At 43.7% G+C, this 22,412-nt stretch overlaps 1 protein-coding gene across 2 annotated transcripts in view; it reads right to left on the reverse strand.

The window, feature by feature from the left end:
- Window positions 1-21,160, reverse strand: part of nova2 (NOVA alternative splicing regulator 2) — an 81,091-nt gene extending 59,931 nt beyond the window's left edge. The window contains exons 1-3 of one of the 2 annotated variants that reach the window (XM_080771417.1): window positions 19,998-21,160; window positions 16,016-16,081; window positions 1,604-1,747 (exon numbers count right to left, since the gene is read on the reverse strand). In XM_080771417.1, coding sequence (XP_080627543.1) covers window positions 1,604-1,747; window positions 16,016-16,081; window positions 19,998-20,157 — 370 coding nt within the window. In that variant the 5' untranslated portion in view covers window positions 20,158-21,160. The remainder of the gene's footprint in view (window positions 1-1,603; window positions 1,748-16,015; window positions 16,082-19,997) is intronic. The other variant, XM_080771418.1, reaches the window with a different exon arrangement.
- Window positions 21,161-22,412: the final 1,252 nt, after the last annotated feature.

Here is a 22,412-nt window from a genome sequence, read left to right on the forward strand (position 1 = left end):
ACACACCACGCCATGTCAGGTTTGAATTAAGAGTTTAGACAAATACAATTTCACCTCTGAGCCCCTAATCCCGTACTCGTCATGGTTTTTTTTGGTGTGTGTGTGTGTGTGTGTGTGTGTGTGCGCGCGCGTGCGCATGCATGTGTGCACGTGTGTGTGCGTGTGCGTGTGCAACATGATCCCATGAGACCCCTAACCCCCTGTCCCTGAGACGGTTAGCATGCAGACAATGTCTGGGGCAATCTTTCTCTCTCGCGCGTGTGCCCGCATGCACGCACGCATGCACACACGTACGTACGTACGTACGCACGCTCTCTCTCTCTCTCTCTCTCTCTCTCTCTCTCTCTCTCTCACGTAGTTCCTATAAATACATAATTCTATTACACAGTGATAAAAATGACATTGTAAATGTGGGGAGAATGTGACTGGGCTCTCCCATGCATAGTGCGAGGACCAGGTGCCAATCACTGTGAAATCGGCAGTGTTCATTTAACTCTGAGAGTGTACAAATGGAACCCTTTGGACCCGTAAGAGTTCAGCTGGGTACTTGTGTACATTCTGAGAGCAACAAATGGATACATTATGTGTATGGAGTCAAGATTTACATGTGTAATTACTGTACGAAATTATTTGACATTGTTAAATTTATGAGCCATGTGGCCTGTACAAAATAAGTGTGTTGTTGTCTCAGGTTGATTTTATTAGATGGAAAAGTGTGTGAGTGTAAAAATTGACCTATGAGAGTGCATCCATTTTACACTCTCAGAGTAGGGGTTCCAAATAAAACTAAATTATGAGTATTTCACTATGTAGCATTATGGAATGACAGTTTCCATATGTGGCATGTAGTTTAAATTCAGTCCTAACTTGCTGCTGTGGGTGTTGTTTGCTGTGTGTATGTGTGTCTGTCTGTCTGTCCGTGTGTGTGGTGTGTGTGTGTGTGTGTGTGTGTGTGTGTGTGTGTGTGTGTGTGTGTGTGTGTGTGTGTGGCTTGTGGAAATGTTTCATTGATGTTTCAACCGTCTTTGCGCTTAAAGACCGTTACTTCACTAATAAATGCAGTCAATCATCCAAGCTTTTATTCCACTCGTCCTTCATTAAACCTAACCATCCATCAATTCGGCCCATCCATTTATCTATCTCGTCCATCCAGTCATCCAGCAATAGCTCCCTCCATCCCATGCACTCACTGGCTTTTGGCGTTTACCGGGCCCGTTTCACCATTTTGAAGTGCAAAACCTGCCCTAAAATGGTAGCAGGCAAACCAGAGAAACTTTATGGTTAACATATTAGCGTAAAGAAATCTTCGTAGTTTGCCTGATGTCTGGTTGTCATTTTCCGCATTCCGCCAATGGACATCCATCCCCCTCCCCCAGTCCAATAGGCTCTATGCACTGCAGCCATATTGGAAATAAATTGGGTAGTGGTTCTCAAGGACCCCCATATACACCAAGGACCCCCATATACACCCATGAGAGTGTAGGAACCAAATGGTTCCATAGCAGCACTCTGACTCTGTTTGGCCAGAATTGAACAGAGCTTTAATTAGCACAATTGGTTAAGTGCTGGGCCAGTGTTACTGTAGAGGGAAGCAGGGTCTTACCGGGATAGAAGTCTTTGGATTTGGACAGTTTGATGGTGGCCCCTGTCTCCTTCTGCAGCTGGACGATGGTCTGACCTCCCTTCCCAATGATGGAGCCTGCCGCATAGCTGGGAATCAAAACCTTCAGGAAGTACTCGCCTTCCTCTGCAGCAGGAAATAAGAAACAGGAAGTCAGGCACAGGAAGGCAGACATCACTTGCACTCAGGAGAGAGAGAGAGAGAGAGAGAGAGGGGGGGAGGAGAGAGAGAGAGGGAGAGAGAGAGAGAGAGGGAGAGAGGAAAGAGAGAGAGAGAGGGAGAGAGGAAAGAGAGAGACAGAGAGAGAGAGAGAGAGAGAGAGGAGAGAGATACACTCAAAATGAAACATTTGAAATACAGTAGCTACAGTATGCAGTACTGTTAGTTAATTTGTGTGGCTGTCATATAAACCCTGCAGTGAACCTTTACACATGATTGCTTGTCTAACTGCCTTAATTAATCCTTATGGCCATTCATTGTTTAATTGTTTTTATTTATGTGTTTTTATCTGTTGATTGTGTACTTTTGTGCTTGACTATTTGTGCTTACTTACTTTTAACCTGATTGATTTCTTGTATAAACTCTCTCTCTCTCTCTCTCTTTCATTTCTCATTCTTCTCTCTCTCTCTCTCTCTTTCATTTCTCATTCTTCTCCCTCTGTCTCTCACTCGTCCTGGTGGTGTTTCTCTGCCTCTCTCTCTTTTCATTGGGCGTCCATATTTGTTCGTGCCTCCAAAAACACTTTCTCCAGATTGGTCTGATCTAATTTCATCGTCAGCCCGAGCAATCTGTTCCTCGTCACCACCTTGGCGCGGGCGGGAAGTTGAGGAATATGTGATTTGTTGAGCTAATCAAATTCAGCCAATGCATATGAATTACGCCACCGCAATAAAGCCTAATTTATTCAAAAGCCTGTTTATTTTTAGCATGCAACACAGCTTAGATATTAGGCTGATCGAGGCACTACAACATGAAGGGGCTCATGCACAAAGGACCAAAGCAACACATGCATACAACAGAGAGTCGCACAATACCACATGCAATCTTACTGTAAAGCCACGCACACACAAACTGTAGTTTAGTAAGCACACATTCCGTTTTATTCACTTCGACTGTTGACGTGTAGATATTGCATTCTGAAAAGGATTCTACATATGTTACATGTGTGTGCCACTGTTTAAAAGGACTCTATAACATGTTACATGTGTGTCCTGTCCGCTGTTTCATGTTCTTTGTACTTTCGTATCAGTGAGACGTGTTTCATAAGGGATGGAATGCTGTATTTGACGGTGCGCGCGCACACGCACACACAGCTGTGACCTTTTCGTTACATGACTGTCTCCCTCTCGCCGTGACACCCCGGGGCCACTCTAATAGTGCAGTGGGAGGGAGAAAACAGTGTTTCCTGTCGCAGTTTTCTACGGGTAACGTGGTTCACTATTCCTCCCACTCTGTGTTCCCATGGAGAACAACACACTCTGAGGGCCACTCAGCGGAGACCTCACCCACATCAAACAGATATACAGAGGCGTTGTTAGACACACCGGCAGGGATGTGTGCGTGCGTGTGCGTGTGTGTGTGTGCCCGCTGCGCAGGTTGAAGAGGAGGTAGGTGAGAACAACCCCCCTCACACTGTGAAACAGACATGTCTTTGTCTCCATAGTGATAATATCAACCTGCTCCAGGTCAGTTTAACCCATTTAGACCTGAGGCCGATTAAAAAAAAGAAAAACCTATGTTTCTGTCAGTGGTGCTCAACCTTTTTCATGTCAAGGAGCCCCAGAATTATCTGTATTTGGTCGCGGACCCCCATCTGAAAATATGTTGTTCCAGGGACCCCCCCAGAAGCAAAGATCTGACTTAAAAATGTTTGCTGAATGAATATTAAAAGATTTGCGCCACAATTTCACAATCTTTCAAAAATTGCAGATTTACAAGCTCATAGTGTGGCACTCGGTCCCGCGCTATGAGCTCGTAGATCTGCTATATTTTTCAATAGCTAAAGTATCATGCGCTTAAAACACCAAAATGGGTTTCCGAATAACACTGCCTCAAACTCCTTCATTCCATCCATCCTTTCTTCGTTTTCTTCGTCCACTGCGCCTAAAGGTTGATTTCACCCAAATGATTCCTTTAAACAGGTGGCTTAAGGCCTAACGGGATGGTTTAAAGGGAAGCATGGTACAAAGTTACAAGCAAAAGGGGATGGGAGGGGCCCGGGGTGCATGGGTCTGGTTATGGGATGTGGAGATGTAACTCAACTCAGGTTTATTTCTGTAGCCCCTTAATCACTGTTAAGCCTGATTTATGCTTAGTTGAGCACCGTTGCACTTGAAAATAGCCGATCTACAAGCTCAACACATGTAGCTATGGCTATGTTCTGTGCGTGACATGGCACTCAGTCAACTATCAATCAGGAAATACAGTTTCAAGGGGCTTTACAGGTCCAGGTTTAAGACAGAAAACACAACGATACCACCTGTGATATGGAAAACCTCCCCGAAAAAAATAAACCTTCACCGGAAATGAAAAGGAAAACATCTCTGAAAGGATCACAAACAAGGGAACCCCTGTCTAGTGCAGACAGGCATGCAATAGATAGGTAATATCTAGGGTCCCCATCACGTTGTTTTGCTACCGATTCCCTTCCGATCATTTCATTTTGAGTATTTGCTGATACCGATTTTTCCCGTTCCGATATTTATATTTTAATTATAGGACACTTATACCATATCACAATAGTACAATATCCAAAATCACAGACAATATCCAGTCTAATATCATGATATGGATATAATATTGATACTAGGGATGTCCTGATCATCGTTTATTTTACCTCCCGGTCCGATTTCCGATAATTTGAGGACAACCCTAGTAATATCCAAATGTACCACTCTGGTGCGTTATCCAAATAGACTGTTCAATGAATCAAAACAGGGAGGGTCATGCTCAGAAGTATACAATATTTTATTTTTTTGTTATCGTTCCATAATTTGACTCAAGATGACAGGAAGATGACAGAAGTTTCGGCTATCCAGCCTTCATTGGAGTGGACATTGATGAAGGCTGGAAACGTCTGTCATCTTGTCATCTTGAGGCATATGAAACAACTAAAGTGACTTTTATTTCTGAGTGTAACCCTCCATGTTTCAATATCCAAATGCAAAACAAACAAAAGAATGATAACAACTACCCATAATGTATATGGACACTATTTGTTATATTAACAAATTATTCACAGTAGTAATATATTTAGAATAATACATGCAATGTGTGTATAATTATTCTTTGTGGTTCGTTTTTAGCTACAGTAGTTGTGGGTTGTCTCTGTGGTTCCCTGACAGTATAGCTCATATTAGATAATCCAGGCCAGCTAGCCTCAGGAGAGAGATTGAAATAGGATTATTATTATTACAGGGGCCACTCTTTCTCACAAGGGCAAGGCACCTTGTGCAGTAGATTGGCTGTTCTTAATCTGTCTGCTGCACTTAAAAAAGACAACACAATAAAAGATTTTAACCATATAATGTATGTGTCCATTTGGTTATGAATAACAGGAAAAAAAGAGGGGTTTGTGTTCTATAGTCTGTACGTGCAAGTTCTAAGTGATAAATGCAAACTCAAAATCAACTACATAAAAGTTAAAGATATAGATAATAGGTTTCTGCCTGACATCAACACTATTATTATTATTATTATTACATATCTGTCATAAGGATAAAACACAAAAAAGCTTGAGAGCTTAATTCCAGTGTAAACTTGGCTGCCGGTGTGTTACGGGTCAAGTAAGTACACTCTGGCTGTGGGTTTCTACTGGCTGTTACACAGTGCACACCGAGCAGTGTGGGTTTTACAGTGTGTAGAGGCTGTTACACAGTGCACACCGAACAGTGTGGGTTTTACAGTGTGTAGAGGCTGTTACACAGTACACAGTGCACACCGAGCAGTGTGGGTTTTACAGTGTGTAGAGGCTGTTACACAGTGCACACCGAGCAGTGTGGGTTTTACAGTGTGTAGAGGCTGTTACACAGTGCACAGTGCACACCGAGCAGTGTGGGTTTTACAGTGTGTAGAGGCTGTTACACAGTGCACAGTGCACACCGAGCAGATGTCCAGTGTCTCCACTTTCAAATGTGATGACCACTTTTGCCCTATTTTATATTTTCTAACATTAAAAAGATTAATACTACAAATACAGTGTGGCCAATTTGCATGCTCACAACATCACAGAATAACACATTGTGAGCTTGTATAATACTTAATTTGCTGATGAATGCTCTAGCTTAAATGTGTCTGAATAAACACATTACTTGGATAAAGGTAACAATTATTGCAAGATATAGACAGTCTGAAGCACAATTCAGGAAGCCCAGTGCTAGAGCGGGGCCCTTGTTGTTCTGAGGAATGCAAACAAAGCTACGGAAACCGAAGGAGAAACACTTAAACTGTCTGCACAATTAGTAGTAAATGTGTGTTGAATAAACATGAATAAATAGATATTATACACAAAATCAACAGACTAAAGTTTATGGAGAATATAAAAATATCCATTTGAATACGAGTTTTACAGCGCTATTATATTGCACTGATGAGGGTGTCTGTGAGTGACTCAATATTGTATGATAGGCTAAAATCACAAAATGTAGTGCTGCACTGTTTTGTAAATGTTATCTTTATCCTTCACAGGCTTTTACAGAGGTTGCAATAGAATGTGTTTCTACAGCATGTATTAGAATACCAGTAGTGATTCCAAACAGTTTCCACTTCAATGTCAACCCATCTGACCACTGGGCGGAATGTGTGAATTTTCAGAGCTTATTTCAACGATCAAACAATCGATTGGCTTGGATCAGTTCTTATAATGAAAACTACGTTTTAAAGAAAAAATACCATGCCTTTTTTATGTTGTATTATCAATGAAATCTTAGCCCTGGCCCACTACTCTATCAACTTTGTCGTCTGCTCAACAAAGGTTGAGTGCAAGTCTGAGCTGTCAGAAGTACAGAGAAGAAACCTGACACTCGTCCTGCCCTTCCTATAAGCTCTGATGGTGATGTCAGACACACAGCTGCATGGGACCCCGACCTCTTGCTTCTGTAGTCTGGATACAGGAAATGAAGTCTGTCTTTAGGCCTGATCCTCCAGAACCATTCCTAATCGGCCATAAATACATAACACCTGAATTGATTGGAGCAATAGGCCTCTACAGAGATGTCCAGGTAGAGTTACTAAGTTACAATCACTTTCTATGGTTAACTTAGAATCACTTGAATCCTTTGTTGACTCGGGTCACCCAGGAGACTTTACTTGGGTCCTCTCCTTTGTTCCATCTACTCCACAGTTCTGTGCCAAAAATAGCCAATCTACATATTGACTTGTTTCCCAGCCACAGCACAGACAGCACCCTTTCTCCCTCACTCCTTTCCAAGCCCCCCTGATGACTTTCTCCTCTCTTCTCATTCTGTCCTTTCCTCCTCATCCTCTCCCCACCCTCTCGTTTCTCCTCTCCTCTCCTCCCATTGAGCCCTCAGTCTCTCCACACTCGTTATTCTGTTTCCTCTCATCCTCCATCCCCTTCCTCTCTCCTCCTCGAATCCTTTCATCTCGCCTCGGCCGTATCTTTCCTCATCTTCCCTCCTCTCCCTCCTCTCTTCTAATCCTCCCCTTGCTCCACTCCATCTTTTCTCAGACTCACACGTCCCCCCCTCCTCCTTCTCCCCCCCCCCTCTCCTCTAGGAGAGGGTGCATGTACTGTAGCAGTGTTCTGCAGTGACCCACTTTGAGTGTGGAGCCCAGCACTGACCTGCTTTAGATAGAGACCGGCTAATTATAACCAGCCCACATTAATAAGGCAGGGGAATTGATAAATAATATCAAACACACGTACACACACGTGCACACCCGAACACGCCACGCATGCATGCACGCACGCACGCACGCACGCACGCACGGACGCCACCTCCGCAAACAGTCTCTTTCCAGCATCTTATAAACAAGCCTACGCTCCTTGGCGACCCGTATGACTCATGTTCATCAGATCTGGAGGTGTAATTAGTGACATTTGACATTAGAATATACAGTATGGTTATACCACCATTACCGCTGGACAACTGTTCACTGATGTGTTTATATACCGTTGGGTCTTTTGAGGTCTCTCAAAGGGTCACTCGGAGTTGAGCTTTTACTTGTAAGACCTTTTTTTGGTGAATTGTCATGTTGAGTTTATTTTGTTTACGCCTGTAAAACGATTAGCCATTTTCAACCGGGTGACCTATACTTGGAGCATGTCTTGTCATTATAGGTGAAAATGTTACAAAATGGGGAAAATAGCAGATCAGAGCTTGTAGATGAGCTATTTTCGACATGCGATGATGCGACCCCATCGTATGATGAAGTATCAAATTGGGCTTATACACAAACATGCTACTTCATGTAATGAAACTCCCTGAAACATATATTATAACAGAGTCAGATTGGTTCTTCTTCAACGTTCTCGGTTGTATAATCACAATAACCCCACAGTGGTTCTGCTTAAAATTGTGTGTGAATCATGTTTCAAATTGCCATGATATATTGTGAGCTTTCGATTTAGACTATGTATCAAGGACACTTTCATTAAGTTATTCGCACACGGTTCATTATTCTTTTTAAAACGTGAAGCCCTTTTGCTTCGACTACGGAAAAAAAAAGAATGACAATTAATTCCAAACCTAAAGTGCAATTACAAATGATCCCGTGTGTCATGGGCAGTCCCAGGGGTGCCAGGTGATACTGATGTATGCAGACCTTAATGAGCAGACTGGCCACAGCTGCTCAGGATGTGGGATCCATCAGCGCTCAACAATGCCACCTCAATCTGTAGACAGGGGTCAGGGAACACTGAGACCCACATTCATCTCTGAGTAGGGATGCCGATACCGATGTGTAAAATAACTATTTAGCCGATAGTCAATACTGATATCGATATATGTTTATTTATTTTTTGTTGTGTGTGTGTGTGTGTGTGTGTGTGTGTGTGTGTGTGTGTGTGTGTGTGTGTGTGTGTGTGTGTGTGTGTGCGCGTGCGTGCATGCGAAGACATTGCTAAAAAGTAAAGCATGAAGAGAAAGATGTTTCCATGTCCTCTGTAGCGAGTCTGGGCTACAATGAATAATGAATAGGCATCTGACCTAAACTGAGGGGTAAACAGTGCAATGTGTTGCTAGGGCCCCTCCAGACCGGGCCAGGCCCAGAATAGGCCCTCCACGCTGGGGGATTGAAGCCTCAAATCCTGGGATCTGGTGTCCTACAGCGCACAGGGTGTTGGGTTGACGTCGTGGGGGGTGTGGTTGGAGATCAGGCTAACTCTCTCTAACTCCTGGTGTATTAGTCCAGTGGTTCCCAAAGTGGGGTCTGGGGACCCCCAGGGGTCCTTGAGGGAGTTCCAGGGGGTCCCCAGCTAAACCCTTGTAACTCGTGATGGCATCGTGATGCTGGATATATACTTAGCTGCATACCAAAAATACCCGATCTACAAGCTCACAACTCGTCGCCGTGAGCTTGTAGAGCAGCTATTTTCAGAGTGCGACACCCACACACAACCAATGATGAAATGAGTTATCTTCTCCAGTATACCTCCTTAACATTTTTGTCTGTGAAATTGTCAAAATAGAATTTCGTCAGAGTTGTAGTCGAAAGAATTAACACTGCTACAGTCGGGTGCATATCTTTGGTCCGACGTCCTAACATTCAGACATTACTAGTACTAACCCTTCCCCACACCCTAACCTAATCCTAACCGCACACGGTAGGTAGCCACGGGTGCATCTTAACAGGCCACGTATGTGTCTTAACCGGCCACGTATGTGTCTTAACTGGCCACGTATGTCGGAGCCACGGGTGAATCTTAAATGAACACTGAGGATTGTAAGGATTGGACATTTATCTTATTATTATTATTATGTACGGTGAGAGCAAATACCGTTGGGGGCATTTTTGTTGGTTGAATGTTTGAGAACACCTTGGGCTATAACCAACTGGTTTACTGTATAGGTTTCTCTATCAGCTATCAGTGTGTATGACACATTAAAATGGTACCATGCCTTATGTGGTCCACGTGGGAAGAATGATTTGCTGAAATTCACTTGTATTGTTTTAGTCATTTGATCTTCTTGTTTTCATTCTGTTGAATTCATGACGGCTTTCTGTTAAAGAGTTGGCTACACCCCCTGGCTGACTTTGGAAGCAATAAGCATATTGACAATGTTATCATTGTATATCACAACATGAATTAAGGGGGTTAATATCAAAGTATAAACCATTGTGTAGCAGCTCCATACTAGTTTGCCATCAAAAGTCAAACCCATAGTTATTGAATAACACATGGTTTAAAAACAATGGGGGTATGTAATTATTTATTTTCCTGAATAATAATAATTTATTTATGTAATCTTTTGGAATTATGGAAAAAAGGGGAATATGTACTTGTGATTGATAAAAATGGGTCTGCAAACCGCTGTTTGGCACAACCTACAGCTCCGGCTTTATCCTTATTGTCTGTATGCACCTTTCTATTCTGTGTGTGGTGCTGGGGGGACTGGGGGCACTGGAGGGACTGGGGGTTGACTGGGGGTTTGCTGGGGGGACTGGGGGTTTGCTGGGGGGACTGGGGGTTTGCTGAGGGGACTGGGGGTTTGCTATGGGGCCAGCCAGCTTGGGGAGCTGCATGGGGACTTGGAAAATCTTCAATCTTCCCTCTAAGCAGGGAGTTATAGTGATGGTAAGGGGGGGGGGGGGGGGCGGAGGCCACCGAGGTCAGGCTTTGTCTCCCACCCCCTCCTTCTGCCCTCTGCTCTTTTGTTGTGTATTAAAGCTTGCATACATATGCATGCACACGCATGCACGCACGCACGCAGACAGACGTACAATGCCGAATCACACACATACAGAAGCACACATCCTTAGACAAATTAAGAAGTACACATGCTCTCTCTTTCTCACACACACACACACACACACACACACACACACACACACGTCACACACACACACACACACACACACACACACACACACACACACACACACGTAAAGCTCTCCTGTAGTGAGGCTCTGACCAGCTGTCTCTGGTCTGAAAGATGGCCGACATCACTTATCAACAGCAAGAGCCTTAGGGCTCACTTACACTTCATCACACGGCTGTGTCGCCCAGCCAAAATAACGGATTGATCAGTTAGACTCGTTGAGCGACGAATAGAAATTACTATGTTGATTGCGTGTGTATGGAAAAGGATCTGTGTATACTATAGCCTCCCAGTAGTATATGAGAGTAAATGAAAGCGCCACGATACCGTTGGCATAAAGATAGCTAAATGAGACCAATAAACTGATCTGGTTGGAAAACGACATCTCCTACACATTGTAATACTGTTTCAAGAGAAACGTCTGCCAGATGCAGAAACGGTTTGTTTTGGGCGTCCATATTTGAAATTGTGACGGTCATGGTGGCTATTCGAACAAAGCTAACTGAAGGAACCGCCTCTTCTCCAATTGTACGTGCGCATGCATGTGTGTGTGTCCATGTCTGTGTGTGTGTGTGTGTGTGTGTGTGTGTGTGTGTGTGCATGTGTGTGTGTGTGTGTGTGTGTGTGTGAGTGTGTGTGAAAAGTGGCGAGTATTGTTCTTGGATCAGTGCTATTTTTGAGAAAAGGGGGCCCTTCTATTCCTCCTACTGCATCGCCCCTTTCATCGTGGCCTCATCCATATTCAGCTCCATTCCTCTCTCCCCACCTATCCGCCAGCGGCTCGCGATGACGAGCATCTCGCTCTGCCAATCAGGCTGCAAATGATTTCGAGACAAGTATCCCCGCCCTCCGCCGCCTTCACCCCACCCCACCCCACCCTGTGCAACGGCACTTTTTTTTTTCTTTGACGCAGTGTATAAAAAAAAAGAAAAGGGAGGTGGAGTGCAGTTTTTGCTGCCGCCAGCCGCGCTCCACTGACGGCGGGCGCGAATCAATAGGCGGCCACGGCGGACACGGTTGCAGAGCAAGCGCCGTCGACGGAAGCCCAACGATTTATTAAATGGGGAGGGAGGGGCGGGCGGAGGACAAAACGATGAGGACGAGGGTGAAGGAAGAGAACAGGAGGCGCGAAGGACACGGTCATGACGGTCTGAAGTACAGTGTGATTGGTGTGGTGGAGGAGGAGGAGGAGGAGGAGAGGGAAGCAGGAGGAGGAGGAGGGAGAAAGAAGGTGCAGCGTATAGAAACGCTGGGCAGCTTGGAAGCCAACAACAAAACGACCACGACTGGGGGAACGCTGTGTTCCAATTCGCCCGTCTTTGAGCACATGATTTATCAGTGGGTGAATCTCTGTTTGCCCCTTTCTGAGAGTTAATCAACTGGGTTCACCTCTTACACAAGTACACAGCCCCCAAGAAAAGTACACATTATCCATCCTTGGCGCAAGATGGACGCAACTATAAAGAATGCTGCTGATGAAACCACGTGCTGTAGCTTTAGCATTTGGGCTAACCAACAAAATGTTTTCACTTTTTTATTTTTTATTGCAAATATTGCAGGATATTTATCATTATGCATCTAAAGAAGAAGGCAGAGAAGATCAAAGGCATTATCTATAGACAAATCTAATGTTAACCTAAAATGTAACACATATGGGTATAAAGAATCGCTATCATAGGCAAAGGTTGATCAAAGACTGGTTTGATCTAGTGGTTAAATGCTAGATATTTCAGTTGAGCCTTTCGTGTCGAATTCTATACACAAGTGAAATCCTTAACTGTAGTAAAGCTATTTAAGCTGTTATAATAACATAATAACATAACATGAGTAGCTCTTTGCCTGCCTGCCTGCCTGCCTGTCTGTCTGTCTGTCTGTCTGTCTGTCCATGAGTAGTTATTTGTCTGTCTGTCAATGAGTAGCTGTCTTACTGTCTGCCTGTCTATGAGTAGCTGTCTGCCTGCCTGTCTATGAGTAGCTGTCTGTCTGCCTGCCTGCCTGTCCAATTGTCCATGAGTAGCTGTCTGTCTGCCTGTCTGAGTAGCTGTCTGCCTGCCTGCCTAATTGTCCATGAGTAGCTGTCTGGCTGCCTGTCTATGAGTAGCTGTCTGCCTGCCTGCCTAATTGTCCATGAGTAGCTGTCTGTCTGCCTGTCTATGAGTAGCTGTCTGCCGTCCTGTCTGTCCAATTGTCCATGAGTAGCTGTCTGTCTGTCTATGAGTAGCTGTCTGCCTTCCTGCCTGTCCAATTGTCCATGAGTAGCTGTCTGCCTGCCTGTCCAATTCTCCATGAGTAGCTGTCTGTCTGCCTGTCTATGAGTAGCTGTCTGACTGCCTGCCTGTCCAATTCTCCATGAGTAGCTGTCTGTCTGTCTGCCTGTCTATGAGTAGCTGTCTGCCTGCCTGCCAGCCAGCAAGTTGGTTAACAGAAAATAAATTGTTATGGCTGAGTAAAATAAAATACAATAAACACAATTTGCCTGAAAATAGATTACCCAGCTATGACCTTTTTCATGAAAAAAAATGAGTAGTGATATGGCTGACTGAGTAAAATAAAACAATCTACCTGAAAATAGATAGCTATAAGTGAAGAGCAATTTCCGCAATTACCATTTCCGCAATTTCTATTTCCGCAATTTGCGCAATTTCCATTTCCGCAATTTCCTCAATTTCCATTTACGCAATTTCCGCAATTTCCATTTCCACCATTTACGCAATTACAATTTCCGCAATTTCCGCAATTTCCATTTCCGCAATTTCCGCAATTTCCATTTCCACCATTTCCGCAATTTCCGCAATTACAATTTCCGCATTTCCATTTCCAACTATTAATGGCAGCTGGGTTTCATCATTCAAATAAAATAGAATTCTGTCCGTTTAGCTATAAAATTATGTCAGGGAATAGGGATACACAGTATATGTCTTTCATTTGCATTGCATCTCCCCCCCCCAAGCTTTTATTTTCGTTCGAGTAATAGTACAACTCTAATAGTATTACTTATAATAATGTAATTAAAGATAACTTCATTCAGATTTATTTTATTTTATTTTATTTTTATTTCATTTTCCAGATTTTTTTTTCTTCTTTTTTTTAGATTTTCATTGGTGGGCCAGTCATAATGGTCCCGCGGGCCTGATGTGGCCCGCGGGCCTGAGGTTGAGTATCACTGAAATACAGGACCATTTAGTTACATTTGAACACTGACAGAGTTAAATGAACACTGAGTATTTGACATTATCCAGTCGTGTGGGGTCTGCTTTTAAGGGGGTAGCTTTCTCTCATTTTGTCCATGGACAAACGTGCGACTCCTCCCCAGTGGTCCTGACTGACTGATGGATCAATGAGAGGAAGTACACCTAAAAGATGCTCCACTCTGCTCCAGGAGCAACACACAACACTGACCTCCATCGCCCGGGGTCGATAACATCAAAGGGTTTTAGTCTCATATACACACCCCGAGGTTCAGTGCAGAGCTGGCGAGTGTGTCTACTCTGCGTGTGTCTGTGTGTGCACATGTAGAGCAGGGTGCTTGATTTATGTGACCTCCTGCAGTTTCATCTTAGTTTGTATGTCCTTATCCCAAACACACTTGGGAGACATGCCACCATATGCAATATAACATACTCAAGACTCACTCACTCAGGCACACACACACACACACACACACACACACACACACTCACACTCCTAATTTAATTTGGCAAGGGCACTGTCGAGCCCCTCCCCCACTTCTCTTCATCAACCACTGAAGGCAGCCCATTGCCAGTCCATCCACTTACTAAATGAATACCTTATATTATTATCTCACAGCTACAGACAGGACAGGAGAGGAGAGGAGAGGAGAGGAGAGGAGAGGAGAGGAGAGGAGAGGAGAGGAGAGGAGAGTCTTAAAATAGTTCTGTATCTGTGAGGTACACCCTGACTACTATTAGGGAACCCTCCCTAGTAGCACTCAAAGCAGTTCATTGAATCACTATTTTGACCACGCACAAGAGACTGTGATTAGCAATTTAATGGCATGCATTTTATTTGTATTTTTAACCATGCAACTTATGCATTTACATTGCATGCATAGGACTATTTGACATAGCTGACTGTTTACTTGGTTTCTTTCCTTTCTATTCCTAACCCCTTTCATAGAAACTGCAATTGTAGGAGCGTGTATATGGCAAATAATATCACCCACCTGTTTACAACCGTAAAGCTGCAATGTGACAACAAAGTTGAATGGGAATCTGAACAGTCCAGTAGGTTATGTTGATGGAATGACGTGTAGGGTGGAGGCGTGTGGAAGTGGTATAACTGAGATAACGAGGCAGCTGAAGGTTGTTGTTGTAAGGGCCAAGCACAATCTGTCCATTGGTCTTTTCATCTAGCTTTTGTAGGACGCTATAGCCATGATTTATAGCTCGCAAAGTTATTGCATTGCCATTTCCTCCCCTCCCCGGCAATCTGACCCATAAGGCTGCTAGAATGGTTGAGAGAGATAGCTTTTCTCCATAGGTCAGCTGGGTCCAGTTAACTTTTGTTCCTCATTTCTCCTCGCACAAATCTGGATTAGTCCTGGGCTGAAGCCCCTCGGATAGCACAATGGAAAATTCACATTGCTCTTTTCCTATATCCTTTTAATTAAACTTCCATTTGTGGTTTTGCTCATTCGTTCGCATACTCTTACGCATTGGAGAAACCTGGACTTTGTCATTTCATTTCTGGACACGGTTCAATCTGCCACGCAGTGACATTAAGCAGCCACTGCTGTTGTTGGTTAAAAACCACATATCTGTCAAATGTATATTTTTCAAAAGTGATAAGCTCAGTCTTATTGCCCACATTATGACCACACAAACTTTCAATTCAAGTGGGCGAAAAAAGGGAAACCACAATGTCAAGTTAAATATGTGTCTTTTCCCTCAACGGCAGTGCACTGCATACTGTAGCTTTCATAGATCACAGAAAAAGGAAATGTTGCATCATTGTTACACAAAGAACAACCACATAAACTTGTATGGCAATAATAAATCCAGCAGATATGATGGCATGGTTAGCATGGGTCAAAGGTTATTTGAATTTGTCTGTGCAACATGACAACATAAACACTGGATTCATATTTGTTTAAGCATGAAAATGGATGTTATGGTCTTGATAGCAAACAAAACAATAAACATGCATAATCTGGATAATGAATAGAATATGGTGATGTTATATAACATTTTAGTGTATTTCTTTGTTATGCCATGCCTTATAGTACTGTAGCAATCAAACCATCCGTTGGAAAGTCCAAATATTTTGATTGTGGACGACAGGCTTGCTCTCAAGACTAGCTTGGCCTTCCCTTGTCAAACAAGTACAAAAAAAAGATTAGGAAAAAAGATCAAGATCAAAGGGTATCTCTTACCATGAATCTCAGTTTCTTGAGGGAATAGAATGCCTTCATTTTCAAATAGGGGCTGCAGGAAATCCACTACAGAGAGAGGAAGCACAGGGTGTGTGTGTGACGTGTGTGTGTGGTCAACTTACTAATCATACAGAGAAACAGCCATTATTAATCTCTCAGCACCACTCCTGAGTCTAACCTTTCACCACAATGAGTGTGTGTAAGGTGCTCCTGAACGCAGCCCATGCAGTGCACCTGAACGGAGCGCTGCCATTGTGTTGCTTTCATAACCAATACAAACATGTCCTTATCATATGTGTAAACACTCATGTCAGCGTGAGTCACTTTGGATAAAATAGCGCCCACTAACATATGTGTATGGTGTATGTGGTAGAACTAGCCTAGATAGGCTGAGGGCATCAGGCCAGCTAGGACTGAACCTGCAGTAGTAGCCTACTATATGTTATGTTCAATAGAATCATACAAGATCTTATTGATGATAAGTGCTATATAGCTTCAGTATATCATTACTTGCGCAAGCAGAGCGCGCAAGTAATCGTTTCGCTTGGTCTCTTCGAAGTGAAGACAAGTTTTCTTCAACGGTAAATCTGTGCCTGGTTTGCTGGGACTAGTTACAACATTACGTCATCCTTGAGAGAGTACATGGTGTGTATATGACGTAATGTTGTAACTTGTAACTTGTAACTTGTAACAACTTTTTGGAACCAAGTAACCACAGTATACTGCTAATCAAATTACAACTACATACTCTGTATGTAGTTACTTGCGCAAGCAGAGCGCGCAAGTAATCGTTTCGCTTGGTCTCTTCGAAGTGAAGCCAAGTTTTCTTCAACGGTAAATCTGTGCCTGGTTTGCTGGGACCAGTTACAACATTACGTCATCCTTGAGAGAGTACATGGTGTGTATATGACGTAATGTTACAAGTTACAAGTTACAAGTTACAACATTACGTCATATACACACCATGTACTCTCTCAAGGATGACGTAATGTTGTAACTAGTCCCAGCAAACCAGGCACAGATTTACCGTTGAAGAAAACTTGTCTTCACTTTTTGGAACCAAGTAACCACAGTATACTGCTAATCAAATTACAACTACATACTCTGTATGTAGTTGTAATGTGATTTTTAATTTGTAAATCTGTGCCTGGTCTGCTGGGAACAGACTACACAGATGACCATATCTCTTACGTCATCACTGAGAGCTAGTCATACATATACACACACCATGTACTCTGGTCCCAGTTCTCAACGATGACGTAATGTTGTAACTGGTCCCAGCAAACCAGGCACAGACTTACGGTTGAAAAAAACTTGGCTTCACTTTTTGGAACCAAGTAACCACGGTATACTGCTAATCAAATTACAACTACAGATTTCGGAAGTATTTTAGATCATGTATATTTCAACAAATTTGAAAGTATTATTACAGAAATTGAAGTTAGAGACACATATTACTCTGATCATGATTTAGTATTAATATCACTATAGTACAAAATGAAATACATTTAAAACAATTGACAATTTACAATAAGTAATAAAATAATTATATATATATTATATATTTTAATTCAGTTTATATACCTTTTCTTTTTCATCACATATCAATGATTCATTTTTCTGTAAAAAAGTAGTTAGGTAGCAAATAGTTACACGTAATGATTATACATTTCAAACGTTCCTTCACAGAGATACTGAGATGTGATACTTTCCAGCGGTCGAAAGTACTTGCGCGCTCTGCTTGCGCACTAGTAGGCCATTTATGGCCTACTAGTGTGCAACAAGCAAGTATGCACTCGGCAGAGTGCAGTTCTAGTTGTTATTAGATTCTACCGAGCAATAAATATCATAACTCGAGAGGTATGAGATGCTATGTTGTGGAACAATAGCATCATAAAGTATCAATTTCACTGGGACAAAACCCATTCCAAGGCACAGCTGTATAAGTTATCCAAATATAACACATACATTAAGTGAAGTGCAGTATTAAATGAGACGTCATTGCAGTCATTTATACATAATAAAGGATGCTAAATGCTTCCAAATGCTGAAATCTTCATTGGTGTTCATTTCAGGGGTAGTGCTGAAGACAACAGTAGTAGTTGTTTCTACCGTATTTCCCCCTGGAATATACCATTTTGGCCATCAAGTTAATGCTGTCTGCTGTGACCTGCATGGTGGCATTCTCAGCACCAAGCATCAGAGCAAATCCACTCAGAGTAAAAAGCGTGGCTTGCTTTGCTTGCGAGCATTCATAATCATCATCCCAACCTTTTCATTTGTCTAAATGGATGTGCTTGTGCCTGACTGTTGTGTTGTAGGCAATGAGTCCCCTGGGGAACTAGCCCATGGTTTTAGATACAGTAAAGGAGGGCTCTTTAGTGCTTTCAGCATTGCATCGATCCCCTTAAACAACGCTGGCTCTTCCCCCATCTTTCGCTCACCCGTTTCCACAACTACAGCCTGCAGAATGCACTTTGGATACTTTCTTATACTATTGTAAGAAACAGAAAGGGGTACTGGCCTGCAGTCGCCCCAAAAATGATGGTGCTCTGCAAAGGCTATTTTCCAACATCTTGCCAATAACTGCATGGCGTGTAGTTAAATTAAATGTAGGTCACCCAAAGGCCAAAATGTATGTCTTTAGAGGGTTTCATTTTTTATTTTATTTTTCTGAAAGTCAACAATGGCCGTCGTATTTATGAAAGGATATTTTCCTTCACACTCACCGAAGGGGATAGTTCTCTTCTCATATTTTGAAATTTGTGAATTGTAAAAAATCATTCTCAGTAGGCAGTCAAATATGTGCCTCCCAAAATCTGAAGGAATACGATTCTTTACCCTTCATGTTTAAGTATTTTGTGGCACAAAATCATCCCTTATAATAGTTAAAGGTGTACTACTGAATGTCCAAATGTCCATGATGGGATGCATGGCCAAGAATAGGCTGGTTGCAATGCTGGGTGATGGGAATGCTTGGTGCATGACAGCATGTAAACAAAAACCAAATATGGTGATCGCCATGGTGACATATCCAGAGAATATAATCAGAGAATAATGAAAGAAATGATTGGATGATCATTATTATTTTCTTTGCAAACAACATTTGTTTTTCATTCAAACTAAAATTAAGCTATTATGCTATACCCAAAAATATACAGAAACTGGATAAAGCACTAGCCTACTAATAACAAACAAGGTCGCATTCTGAGCTGCTCTGGATTCCCGTTATATATAGGGAATTATAGCCTAGGCCTACTGTCGAGTTTTTTTTTAAATAGATGAATGCTTGTTTATCCGCTTGTACACAAAGAAGCGACAGAGGCTGATGTGTGAGATTATCACAAGGTCATCCGTCGACGGGATGGGAGCTACCACCGTCCTACCACACACAACAGCCCCTGGCTTTAACTTGCTATAGTTGTTTACATTCTCACTCACTGGCTTATTCTGCATCTAGCATGATGACCTCTATGGCTATTTCTGTGCATAAATCATGAGATGCGCTAGAACACCCCATTCCTAAATATTCACATATGTATAGCCCTATGCGAAGCAAAGATAGAATAATAAAAGGGAGACAGGCGGATTCCCTGCAAAGCCGCCAGCCCCCTCTGTCATTGTTGTCTTCAGTTCACATCTAACACAAAAGGAACTTGGCCCATTATTATTTTAATAATGCTCACATGGAAATTGACTGCAAACAAAGCAGATACACCTAAATAGCGGATCTCGGGCTTTCAAAATAAATGTATACGAATCAAGGCAATCACAATGTCGAACGATCAGTTTTGCATCCAAATACCAAGAATCGAGTCAACCTGCTTGCTTAATGATTACCCCTTTCTCTTTTCTCGGTCGGCGCTGTCTCTCTCTATAGTCTACCCCACAGGGCGCTAGGATACATGCGACGGACCCAACATTCACACACAATAACGGGCTCCCACTGGGTCCCCCGCATCCCCATCACCACCGCTCTTACCTCCTGTGTTGGTGCGTTTGGTGCTGCTGGCCTCCGTGGGGGTCTCCAGCGGTCTTTTTCGCGAATCCGGCGGGTCGGACTCCATGTGTGGTTGTTGTTGATTGTGATGGTGAGCGGTAGAGAATATCCCGTTCTGCTGCACTGCTCCGCCGGCCATCATCTTCGTGCTGGAGTCTAGGATGCGTTTGTTGCGTGTTTAAATCCCCCGTTTGTTTGTTTTTACGCAACGTAACCTACTTTGAAGCGGTCCTCACGGAAAAAGGCGAGAGCGGTTTATGAATAGGAAATTTACGGAAATATCTTACGATCGGGGGTTATGGTGGTGGTGGTGCGCCTCTATCTCCGTGGTGTGTGCATGTGTGTGTGTGCATGTGTGTGTATGCGTGTGTGTAGAAGATGCTATGCAGAGAAAGAGGCGATGCTGCTGCTGGAGCGGCCCGATGTTGACTGAATAGGGGGAGAAAAAAAGAATATATCCACAATCCGCGAGTGCGTCTCTATAGGCTACTAAAAAGGTGCAAAACGGAGCGTCAGAGTGCCATCAAACCTTGTGATATGTGGGTTATATATTCTAGGAGGATATGTCATTCCGCGGCGGCAGCGGCATAAAAGCGCGTTCTCATGGCAAGCGGCAGCACACAGTGCACAGTGGCGGCGCTCCTCGATCCGTCCGTTGCTCTACCGGCAAGTCAGGGAAATAAACAATGAATGCAAGCAACCCAAACGGCAAAGCTATACAGCAGCACAGGCTGCACTGAAATGAACTGGATAGGAAGAGAGAGAGATGTGGGGAAGAAAGGGTAACGGCGTATAGGCTATAGCCTAATAACAAAAACAAAAAAAACGACCTTCTGTTCTTCTTGTTTCTTTCTTCTTATGTCATGTCCTCCTGGCTCCAGATGTCGGGGGGGTTATAGTCAGATGAGATGGGGTGGGTTAGTCAGTTACCAGGCAGCCCAGGGTCCAACGTTTTGTGCGTGGACGGACACAAAAGCCGTATAGGAAGACGAGAGAGCGAGCGTGTAGGCTAGTACGTGCGTGTGTGTGCCCGCGCCTGTGTATGTGTGTGTGCGCGCGCGAGAGAGAGAGAGAGAGAGAGATGCTTGTTTGGTCGTGCACGGTGTGGTGGTGGTGGATGCTGCAGTCCTTGCTTCTCAGAGCATCATCATCATCATCATCATCATCATCATCATCCTGACTGGCTGACAGCGAGGAGAGCGCAGGGGAGCGGCTGACGTCACGAAACGGCGTCCGTTCCCCACCGTGCGTTCACTGTGTGTGTGGAAGACCCGCCTCTGGCCAAATGTGATTGGACAGACAGGCAGGCTACTCCAGTACCCCCCCTACCTCCCCTCTCTCTCTCTTTGCCTCTCTCTCTCTCTCTCTCTCTCTCTCTCTCTCTCTCTCTCTCTCTCTCTCTGGAAAAGCGCTATAAGGAAGGAGTAGGACCGATATATAGTTGCCCGGCCACATTATTAACGTCACGTGACGACGAGCAGCACAACACATAGAGGGATGCAGCAGCGGCGACATGCAGAAGCAGCAGCACAGACACAGACATTGTGACAAATAGAAATGAGCTCCACCGGATTGTTGTAGCAGGTTCCGTTTTCTTCCTCCTCTGGGCCTTGGGTTTCTAGGCAAAAAGGCCTCGGTAGAGATAGGCACGCGCGCGGGCCATGAAGATATTGCCCCCCCCCCCCCATGACATTTAATTGCCAACTAATTAGGCTGATGGACGTCACCTGTAGCCAGGCATACCCACACTCACTCGCTCAAACCCTTGCACTCACTCTCCCAGTCACTCACCTGTACCAGCTTTTGGAAGATGACGAACAGGCTGCAATGTGTTTATTTTATTTTATTTTATTTTATTTTATTTTATTTTATTTTATTTTATTTTATTTTATTTTATTTTATATCCGAGGCTATATACTTTTGCGTTGGTCGCCGCCAGATAGCCGCCCTGGCGCACATATATATATAGACATACCTTGTCCGCATGCAGAGAAGCGGACCGGTCACCGGTCTAATGGATGGTGATGGTCTATACCTGTTACTATAGGCTACTGTCAGTCTGAGAGACCCACCTGTGCGCGGAGCTCCCGCCATCACTGCGTGCGCGTCTGTCTGTCTGCGTGGATGTGTGGATGGAGGGATCCTCCTGCGCCGCGAGCTGTCTGACAGAGAGGCTACCCGGGTTTTTTACTGCCTCAATCTCACACACACTCACACACTTGGCACATTATCGCACACACAGAGACTCACGCAAAAAAGTCTCTCTCTCTCTCTCTCTCTCTCTCTCTCTCTCTCTCTCTCTCTCTCTCTCTCTCTCTCTCTCTCCTCTCTCTCTGTCCGGTGCTGTAGTAGGCTACAGAAGATGCGGTGCGTCCACGTCCTCAATAGCTTGCCTAT

Source organism: Protomyctophum bolini, assembly GCF_963924005.1.
Source record: "Protomyctophum bolini genome assembly, chromosome: 9".
In the NCBI taxonomy this organism is placed as follows: Eukaryota; Metazoa; Chordata; class Actinopteri; order Myctophiformes; family Myctophidae; genus Protomyctophum; species Protomyctophum bolini.